This window comes from Lissotriton vulgaris, chromosome 1_1 (genome assembly GCF_964263255.1).
Source record: "Lissotriton vulgaris chromosome 1_1, aLisVul1.2, whole genome shotgun sequence".
Lineage (NCBI taxonomy): Eukaryota > Metazoa > Chordata > Amphibia > Caudata > Salamandridae > Lissotriton > Lissotriton vulgaris.
In genome coordinates, this window is record NC_141685.1 from 214882410 (window position 1) to 214893655 (window position 11246).

The 11246-nt window shown below is 41.9% G+C and overlaps 1 protein-coding gene across 1 annotated transcript in view; it reads left to right on the forward strand.

The window, feature by feature from the left end:
- LOC147740916 (membrane-spanning 4-domains subfamily A member 4A-like) overlaps nt 1-9721 on the forward strand; it is a 119563-nt gene extending 109842 nt beyond the window's left edge. Inside the window, exons 5-7 of the mRNA XM_086936021.1 lie at nt 582-752; nt 8490-8615; nt 9010-9721. Coding sequence (XP_086792147.1) covers nt 582-752; nt 8490-8615; nt 9010-9249 — 537 coding nt within the window. The 3' untranslated portion in view covers nt 9250-9721. The remainder of the gene's footprint in view (nt 1-581; nt 753-8489; nt 8616-9009) is intronic.
- Nucleotides 9722-11246: the final 1525 nt, after the last annotated feature.

An 11246-nucleotide genomic window follows, 5' to 3' on the forward strand; every position in this document is an offset into this window, starting at 1 on the left:
TGCAATCACACCTCCTGTTGAGGGCCACTGTAGTCTACCCGCAGCCCAAAGCAACCCATTGCAATCACACCTTCAGTTGAGGGCCACTGTAGTCTACCCGCAGCCCAAAGACCTCCCATTGCAATCACACCTTCAGTTGGGGGCCACTGTAGTCTACCTGCAGCCCAAAGCAACCCATTGCAATCACACCTGCAGTTGAGGGCCACTGTAGTCTACCTGCAGCCCAAAGCAACCCATTGCAATCACACCTTCAGTTGAGGTGCACTATAGTCCACCTCCTGTCCAAAGCAACGCATTTCAATCACACCTTGAGTTGAAAAACACTGTAGTGTACCCGCAGCCCAAAGCACCCAATTGCAACCACCCCTAATCTTGAAGCACCACATCTTCTCCTATCCAACTCTGGGCTCAGAGTGTGGACATGGCTTTCCATGCCAGCTCTTCCTCCGTGTCAAGAGACAAGCTATGACTTCCCCAGCACCACAAGTCAAACCTTGTTTGATGTCACCTGCAGATCTTTCTCAGACCCTATATTTACTCAATCAAACACTCTTCCAACTCTACATCTTTTTGCTCCTCAGGTGGTCGGCAGCCTGGTGATGAATATCTTCAGCTCCATCTCTGCAGGAAGCAGCATCATTTTCTGCTGTGTGGATCTTTCGTATGAATATGATTCTTATGGTGGCTGCGATAGTGATTATGACAGTGACAATGACAGTGAAGAGTGCAGGCATTACATGAATGCTTTATATGTAAGTATACAGGACCTTGAGAGTAAGTGAGATTGGCAACTATCCTGTGAGACCAGGAAGAGATAATGTATGCACAAAAGACTGTCAGGCCACGCTTTAGAAACATTCCCTTAGCTCTGATAAGGGCTATTGATTGGAGATGCCAAGTTTGTTAAATTGAAGGGTGCACACACCTCCTCATCCAAATCAAGAATGTATTGAACAGAAAAATAAACTTTGTTGTCTGCTATATATCTAACAGAGTAATGCAATCTATTAGTGGATTATTATGCCACAATATTCATCACCTAGATTTTTCGGACGTTTCAATTTAACAGGTAACTAGTACAAGTAACAAGTAACTGTTAACCATACACAACAACACACACCAATGTTAATACTTGTGTAAAAATCAAGACATTACTTAAGAGAATGTTGTTTTTTTGTTACTTGTTTAACCAGGGTGTGACAGGGTGCATTATAAATAGTATTGTATAGAAATGAATTACACGTAGCGGCTGAAATCTCATCCAATAAATATAACCTGTTAGACTACTGACAAATCGTATGTGGACTTCAAACGAACAAAGAGATTGATTTAAATTGCATACAGCAGCTATCAAAGAATGAAATATAGACAGTGACTTAATGTACAACAGATTGTGTACACATATACAATATTCAGAGGGCATCCTATGTGAGATGCCAGTGACAGTACAGGGTGATGCTGCTGCTTTGGTGTGCACCATGTTGGGCTGGGGCGGGATCACTTTTGCAGTTACTCGGTCCAGTAGTTGCAATGCAGCTTTAGGACTTGTGGATAAGTCTTGTGCAGGCCACAAGGGAGCGGTGTACCTGCCTTGATGTATTTCTGCTCACAACAACACACATGCCAGTACTGATACTTAGTCACTCAACACTGAATACAATCATACGCGACACTCAATGTTATATTATTGGCCTGGTCCTTCTGATTAAGGGCCAAACCTCTCTCTAGTTCATTATTGATCTATTTCAGCAGCACCATTAACTCTGCCCTACCTTTCGGTCTCCCCTGCTAGTTACTCCTCAACCTCACTTTTGTCTTTGAGCCTTTGAGCTGAGTAACACTAAACATCTTTTACCTGCAGAGGCTTAGCAAGTGTGCCATGGGCAACCTATGAAAAGTAAAAGACAGTCATAGGTATGTTGATGTGGATTGCTCATATCCCTTGGGGCTGGTGCCACTGAACCTACTGCACCTTTGACAGACTCATTTGAGTTCATTGTCAATAGCTTTAAGATACTTCATTAGAGGTGAACTTTATGCTTTAGTTTTTTTTGTTTACATATTTGTGTTGCCTTTTTGATGTGTATATTCTGGGATTGTGATTTTAGCAATATCAGGACAAACTGTGTTGGCAGTAGTGTATTGTTCAGGCCACCAGCATAAAGCACATTAATGTACAGTTCACTTAAAAGTACAGGCAGAAGGCATTTATACAGTCTACTGAGGCAGATGCATCAATACAAATGAGAGTTGCTGTCAAGAAATTGAGGGAGGTGTGCACTGGAAACAGTTTTGAATATCAGATATAAACAATCAAGCCCAAACATCACATCCCACCCCACACAAACAGGTGCAGTGCAACTTGATGCTGAATGAAGTTCATGCATCCGTCGCTGTGACCCCTTCCAGTTTCGGTGATGATAGTTGGGGGCGCACAGCATCTGAATCTGGCATGTCGGGGGTGGGGGAGGGGGGAGTTTGCATTAATGGGACTGGTACTCCACATTCACCCCATCTCTCCACCTCAGGTGAGATGGTTATCTGGTGATGTGAAAACATCAGGTATATGAGTGTGTAAGTCAGCCACTACAGCATTCCAGTTGCTGGTGGGTATAGGGTGTCTGCGAAGTCCTAGGCTTTCCTCCCTGTGCAAAGCAACGCTCTCAGGCTGTGCCCAATAGTGAACGACTGCTTCCAGGATGCGAGGTGAGGAGTGTGGGGTGATTTCCATCTGCAAGTGATCAGTCGTTTGGCTAACAATAGACCCAAGTCAAGACAGTGTGTGGGTCACTTTTTTGACTGGATGTTGGCCTATCCTCTGGTCTGCTCGGCTGGTTTTTAGTTCTGATTTACCTGATATTAAAACAAACATTGCCTGCAGCAAGTTCAAATCCATGCAATCTTCCATACCTTGGGAAACACTTACACAATGTGGATTTAGAAGTTCAAAACTGTCCTGGTTCACAAGCATTGGCCACTCTCTTAGCTAGTTAATTCACTAGTGGGGGGCACTTTTATTTTGGTGCCTGGACCTATTTTCTTTCACAATTCGACCCTGGGCAGGGGTACATGTTAGCCTACCTTTTTCATCTGTCTTTGACTTCCAGTGCACCTGGGGCACCACGAGTTTCCCCTTCGCCTTCTCTTGGGATTGGCCCTGCTCGCCTCTCATACCTCCTCACTCTGGATGGTTCTTGTGCGGGCTGACTGACTTCATTGTTACAGCTCAGCAAGTTCAGAGAGTTTTGTATAGTTTTATATTGGAAAACTTGACCTAAATCGGGTATCAGAGCGCTTTACGCATGGGCTGTCCACAGGGGGGGCAAGGAGGGGGTAAGCCCCCCCCCTGGAGCGACCCTCCTTGCCCCCCTTGCGGCACCCATGAAAACTGTGGCTTCAAGACGGGGTTCTCACTCTCTTTCCTCTCCTTTCTTTTCTTTGCTTCCCTGTGAAAGGGATCCAAAAAAGAAAGACGCTTTTGCTGGAAATGTCGTATTTTTCTGAAATTTTAATTCTAAAGTGCAGCGTTGAGAATAAAAGGCTAAAATATGAAAAATAGATAAATAACTAAATAAAGTAAGACAGAGTGGTAGCAAACTGGGCAAACTGATTTTATTCACACTGGAACACATTAGCGCCACTTTTACAGAGTTTGCCAGTGAAGCACTATTTTTGTTTTCTTGTCTTTGTTTTCCCTGGACTTGGAACTAGTGCACCAAACCTGGAGGTACTGCAATGTGTGGATTGGAAAACAAAATGTGTGCTGCGGCTCTGCATCCAGGGATGTGGTCTTTTTACCATACTGCTTACATTTTGTAAGTATATAAGAAATGGCCATTGAAATGGGTCCATTCAGGGCCCTATAGTCGTGCCCTTAACTTTTCAGGCAAAAGCACTCACTGATTTCTGAATAGTGAGTGTAAAAGCATTAGGGTAACCATATTGTTCCTGCTTACATTTCCCATGGTTTGCTAAATTTTGCATTCCCTATAAGTGTTTGCTTTTTCCAGGATGTTGTTACTTTTTTTTGCAGGCCGCCTATTGCTCTTGTCTAGTGCACAATTTAAATTGAGCCGCATCCAGGTGTTTATAGCGGTCAACAATTGGGTTGTAGTTGAAGACAGTGGGAGTTTTTCTCAGTGAGGCAGTACGGTGTTCAGTGGGGGAGAGGATGTGGCACTATGGTCAGAGCTGCTGAATTTGGAACTGGGAACCAGGTTCAGACTTAATAACCAGTCCAGCAGATCATCTCCTGCGAGAGAGTAATCACATACCAGACCTTAGAAGGCTCTGCAAGACCTTAGAAGTCCTGGTGTCTTTGCACCAGCAGGTGGACCCTAGCATGACAAGTGTAGGTTAATCTTCAAAGCTTGTCCACCACTGTCCATATTGAAGTTCACCTCCAGTCTGTGTGCCTATGAAGCAGTACACCTTAGAACAACAGTCACCGAGGTCACAGGACCCTTGAGAAGGGCCAGCGCTAGGGCGGTGCAACAAGTGTGGTGGCCGCACCGGGTGCTGACTTTAGGTGGAGGCATCATGTTTGCAAGTATAATATGGTTTTAAAAATGCTTGCTGCCTCCTTCCTGGCCTCCAGCAACTTTCTGCAACAATAAAAATGTCTTGATGACTCTGGTGATTAATGTTCTTCCTAGAGAGAGATCAGAATTTTGTCCAGTGGAAGTTTTGACTCATGGAAAGGTAGCTCAGAAGGTTAATGTATCAGCTGCAAAGAACATGCGCCATGCAGATAACAAAGTGCACATAATGTAAATAGGGCAGTGGGCTACTGCTTTTGTCAGAGAGATCCTTTTGTTACTTGCAGTTACTTGCAGTTTATAAGTTAAAATCCTAAATTAGAACAGTTAGCTATTAACTGTCATCTAAGAGCTGCATACAAACTGCAAGGTATAAATTAGAGCGTTATGCCACCCCCCCCCCCCCACAGTTTTTGATTATCCTAATGTCCCAAAAAGTGTTCTTTTGGACAGAAATCAATTCTGATTATTAAGGAGAACCCCCAACTATGGTATTACGTTTTAAATTCCGGGTATTGTGTTTCTCCAGACCAAACTATACGGGCTACTAATATGGTTGTCATGTGACTCCTACACCTTGTAGTCCTTAGTCTTATGGAAAAAAATTATACAGTGATTTGCACACATATTGATTGGTATGAGTGGCGCTGTAAATCAATTTAAATGCATCTGAGAGAGAGTGGTTATGGAGACTTGGGGGCACAGTTAAAGGGTGGTAGTGAGGGAATCCATGGCAGAGGTGATTATTGGGGGGCACTAACAAACATTAATGCACAGGACACCACCAGTGCTATGGCTGGCCCTGCCCTCGAGGCCAGTCTGCCTCACCCATAGGTACCTCCATTGGCCTTGTTTCAGCAGTAGTAGAGGCAACTCACCAGGGATTGGCACTGCAGGATTTGCAAGCACACCAAACTAAGTTTGCAAACTTCACAGTCTCCCTGCTTCATTCACAAGCACTTTTAACATGTGCTGCCTGCTGTGGGGCCACTGGAATTAATTAAGCAGCAAATGATGACAACATTATGCCGTAGTGTTGACTAATTATGCATTAAAAAAATAGGCTGCAGCGTAATGCAGTATATTTTCAGATATTTTATTATTTTGACGTGTGTACATAGCCTCTGGAAAGATTTTGCCTTATTAGTACCAGTGTAACATACAAATGCAGCAGTGAGAAAGGTGACCAGTCAACCTTTGCAATAGGCCATCCACTCTGCAGCAACCCAAGTCACATTTTATATTAACTTTTGATATGTTTGAGCTACAAACAATTTATTAGTTTAAATGGTCAGATGATGCAGCAGATCTTGCATTATAAGGCAAATATGGCAGAGCCATAATTTTAGAGAAAACATTTGCAAACTAGGTTATTTTGCCATTCATGTTTGAACTGCTGTTGTGGAAAAAGGGAGAAGTGCTGATGACAGAAACTCCATGGCTTGGAGACAAAAGGCTTGTGTTTCCACATTTTATCGCATTTGGTACATTTTGTGATTAGAAGCATATCCCACTTTGTGAATATATTTTAATGTCAATAACTCATTATAACCTAAAATAATCATGTGTATCCATTGGTTGATTAAACTTGGCAGTGAAATGCCAAACAAATACTAAAAATTAGGATATCTGCACCCTTGGTTCCACCCACAGATCCAATCCTTGGGTCATTCCCGCCCACTTCAACCACTGTGTAAGACTCAGCATCCCTGGATCTGTGATGTGCCGCCGCTGCGGGCGCCGCATGTGCCACACATTTACGGTGGCGGGCTTCCGCATAAACGAGCTAGCCATTATTGTATCCCTAAACTTGCGCACGTTGTCAGTTTGACATTGACTACACGTAGAGGGACTCTAAGTTTCTTTTAAAAAATATAGCTAACATTTGGACCTATACATTTTATTTTGTATAAATTAATTGAATGTGTGTAAAATTTAGCAATGCCCGGGGAATTCTAGTAAAGGGAGCACCCATCGGCGAATCACTAGCGTGTGTGATTGCTGCATTATTTATTACTAACTTTGACGTTGTGCTTTAACTTTGGATAAAAGTTATCATGAATTCTAGCACCAAGAAGCCAATATTGGTAAATATGTGTGCTACAAATAATCTCTAACATACTCTGTGCATTCAGAATATTTAATCTGGTGCTTTAATCATAGGCTGTTTTAAAGTATTCTGAGAAAAATCGAATCGTGCTGAAGACAACCTTGATTGGTGTTGGATCGAGGACCCGGAAGTCTGCACACCTAGCAGACAGAGATAAAGCAGCTTGTCAGAATGTTTAGCGTTTTCCCTACAGGCGGTGTACTTTGACCTGTGGCAGGGTAAGTCACATGTCCTGGATTCCTGGCATTTAATTGAGTCTATCCCGGTTCTGCGCCCCAGTGTTTCTTGTGCTCCACCAGGCACATATCATGTCGGAGGATGGTGATGACATTAACATTGTGCCCCCCCTGGAAAAAAAAACTGCGGATACCCATGGCTTTACGCTAAGTTTCATCGCATGAGGACACATTCATTTTTGTCAGGCATGGGAAGATTAAGTAATTTGCCCAGAATCACAAGATTTTCAGCGTCATAGCCGAGACTCGAACCCAGTACCCTAGATTCGAAGTCGACCGCTTGGGCATTCACCGACTCAGGATATGGGACTGCTGATACAGGGGTCACTCATGGCACTTCATTAAGCCTGAGGTAGTAAAACAAAATATTACTTTCTTCATATAATGTTTCTATGATTTAAAGAACTGACAGTGTGATTATGCATAGTACTTTCAGATGTTAAATAGCCACCCATGCACTGCAAAGCAGGCACTCCGTGAGAGGTGGAAGGATACACTAGAATGGCAATAGGTGAGACTATTAATCCTCTGGGCAGAGGGAGCCAAAGCCCCACTCTATGTATTTTTTTTAAGTTTTGGTAAAATCATACCTGAAAATGAGTTACCTTCATCAAATGCACATGGGAGGTAAAGACCTCATTTAAAATGATTTGGCCTAGGGCAGTGTCGCTAGTCTTTTTGCTGCACTGCCCTATGACAAATCGAACGGGCAGGAATGCACCGTATTTGCAAAATATGGTGCATTCCTGTGCTTTCAGTCAGTGCTGGCACACAATTTGGTGCCTAGTGCCAATGCAGGAATCCTTGCACCATGGTGCAAGGATGTCTGCATGTTAGCAGGATTGTTTTTGTGCAGGAAAAACAGGCCCATGAACCAGGAGCCACGGAATCATTGTCCATGTTTACACTAATGGTGATTTGTTACTTCTATGTGTGATGCATAATGCAGCACATATAGAAGTTTCAACTCATCATTATCTAATGATTGTTTATGTGTAGGAACGGACACCTTCCTGCGCATAAACAATCCCTAATGGCAATTTGCTCTTTCTATGTGTGCTGTGCAATGCAAACAGCAACAATAACAACAGCAAAAACAAGGATAAATAAATCATTTCTCCTCATTGTGCAAGTTTAAGACTAGGTCTTCCCTGTTCTGATGTTTGACTGTTACGGCAGAATTCCCACTGCAACACTCATTGCCCACCCCATCACGCTAAGTTCTGCGTGAATAGGGGCATTATTTACAAGGCGGCGTTAAGCCACTTTGAGTGGTTAATGCCACCTTATAAATAAGGCAAAGGGGTTATCACCACCAGAACATCAAAACAAGTGACGCTCTGGTGGCGATAACCCCTTGTAAATATTCCCCAAAGTCTCTACTCCTGAAGAAGGTAGGGCAGGCAATCTTTGGAAAGCTGGGAGATATACAACCTTATGAGAACCCATCACAAATGGGGCACAGACACGATTAAAAGAATGAGGAATTGGAAATAAAAATAAGAACTACATTTTTCTCCTCTGAATAAGCGCAGATATTCACGATAAACTGTTAAATCATATCACTTTGCTAACGCTTTCTTTGCTCTACATTGCCTTTTGTAGGCTTACCAGGACAGTCTTGTGGTAGTTTTTCTGCTGCTCTCAATCCTGGAGTTCTCTGTTTCTGTTGCTGTCTCTTCTTTTGGATGCAAATCTGTGTGTCATTCTTCCTCCCCAAGTGTGGTCCAGGTAAGCCAGTTGTTGATGTCCATTTATCTCCTCTCTGCTCTATGGTGCAGGTAGATAATGTGTGTTCTCTTGTTGACCAAAGAGATGCTCATTGGGCTTGGTGTAGATGATCTGTTTATTTGGTTGCTATGTGTTCACCTTATTATTGTTTGAGCATGAAGAATCTACATTGCTAAAGAGGTTTTGACATTTTGAGGCATTCAATAGTATGGTGGATGAAATTATCAGTCATAAATAATGCTATTCTATCATGGACTCATGGGCTTAATTTTCATTATGATTTTGATAGGCACTTTGGGGTTAATGCTGTCTGTCTTTACATTCTGCATACAGCAGTGTTGGTTTTGTTTCAAATCAGTGATTGTTTTTTTATTAATATACCTTTCTTTTCTAGCCTTTGTTTGTGGTTCAAAATGCCGGCACTCAAGACCCAAGGGTCCTTCCAATGCAATTCACAGGATTACCACTGGCCCAAGGTGTGACAATAGGGCAAGGGATGCCCTTGATGCAAGGAATGCCAATGCCATATGGACTGTCGACTGCATCAGCTGCACAGGGTGTGACGTCAGCACCCACCGCTGTACCACCTCCGTTGTACTACAAGGATGTGCCTGGTGATGCTTTTCAATTATAAGAGGAAGATGCATCTAAGGAGTCACACATAAAGATATATTTTAATTTCTACCATAAACAACTAATGAAACAGAAAGACGTCCTTTATTTTTTTTATCCAATTCAAATTTTTCCTTTATAATGCATGCTGCATTCAGTTTGTGCTGTTTTCAAATGGTTGCTGGATGCCTTTCCCTTCCCTTTCTTTAGTGCATTTGTGACTTGTCTCCTAATCTCTTGACCATCCCATCTCTTTCTGATCCCTCAGCTAAAAAATGTACCTCATTTTACTATCTTCTAAAAGATGATCAGCTGACTGTGCCTCTCCTTCCTACCCCATCATTATGATGCTTCAATTAATAGTTTGTTATTTTCACAGTGTTGTCTTGTTTGTATCCATGTACAGCACATTAACAAATGTATTTTATGAAGTTATAAAAATGAAATAAAAAACAAGAAAGCAGATGCAATTTCAATAAAGCAGAATAAGTATTAATATATTGAGTAACATTTTTTTATTTTTTTGCAGAGTTTTATACAGCGCAAATTTGACCCAAGTCGGGTATTTGAGCGCTTTACATAGCATCAGTTATGTTACATGTGGACACACATTCATTTTTGTTAGGTGCGGGGAGGTTAAGTGATATGCCCAGAATCACAGGATGTGCATTGCCGAGACTCAAACCCAGTTCTCTGGTCGGTCACCTCCTCTCCCCAATATTATTATAAAGCATAACTTTAATAGACGCTAATATTACTACTCTGTTGACAGTGGGGACCCGATTCACAAAAGCAAACTTACAATTGTGTGTAATTTTTAAAAAAAATGGTACTCACAAATTATGACTTTAATTTTACTGATAGTAATTTTATGACTGCGGAAGCACAGCACTCTTAGCTGAGAATTCACACTTAAAAAGATAGGGATGTCCTATCTTTTGTATTTGCGGAGCCTCCACAATCGTAAAATTACTGTTAGTAAAATTAAACTTGCAATTTGTGAATAAGAGTAAACTTTTGCAAAAGTGTAGGTTTACCTTGGTGAATCAGGCTCTTTGAGTCTCCAACAAACCTATCCATCCTAGGTGTTCCTGCCATGTATGAATCCCTGCCCTCATTGATCTGCACCTGTGTGATCAGGAGGCCATCTTGGTGGAAAACTTCCTTTACGCAACATGATTCTGTTAATACTGCGAGGGATTCCTTCTGAGGCAGAGTCTAGTGTTAAAGTCCAGCAAGAGTACACATTTACCACACAGAGACTTTCCACCCTCAAGTTTAAGTTCCTAGTGGAAATGGACCTCAAGGCTTGTGTTCTGGTGATGCCTTTTAGGGTCGACACTGCCGGGCTATCCCTTGCCCTGGTAATGAATCTCAGATACAGGTATGCTACTGATGCTCTGGGGATGAAGTGAGGGGATAGTAGTTTGAGGGAAATAAGACACGACCAATAAGATCAACTCAGGAAAGCAATCACAAAAAAGAAATAGAATAGGGATAAACAATACAACGAATAAGAGTTGCTATAAAAATCATCAATTGTTTTCTAGGCACTACCTGTAGCTCTCTCACTTGTACTCGTACTACATCAAGATTGACCCACGTCCAGAAGCAATTTTCACCAAAATGTGTAATAAACAATAGTAACAATGGAATAGTAACAATGGGATCTGAAAGTGAAGCTTGTATTCAAACAGAGAAATAATATGAGACATAATGTAGAGAGATTGGTATGGATAGCGGGCCTGATTCACAGAAAGAACTTAAGACTCAATCCTAAATTTACTACTATTTTGTTATTCACAGAATGAACTTACTACTTTTGGCATTCACAGAAGTTAGGATTTTGTCTTAAGTTTGTCTTAAGACAAACTTAAGACAAACCTAAGACAGACTTAACACAGACTTAAGACAGACTTAAGACAAAATCCAAACTCCTGTGAATGCCAAAAGTAGTAATTTCATTCTGTGAATACCAAAAGTAGTAAGTGCATTCTGTGAATACCGAAATAGTAGTAA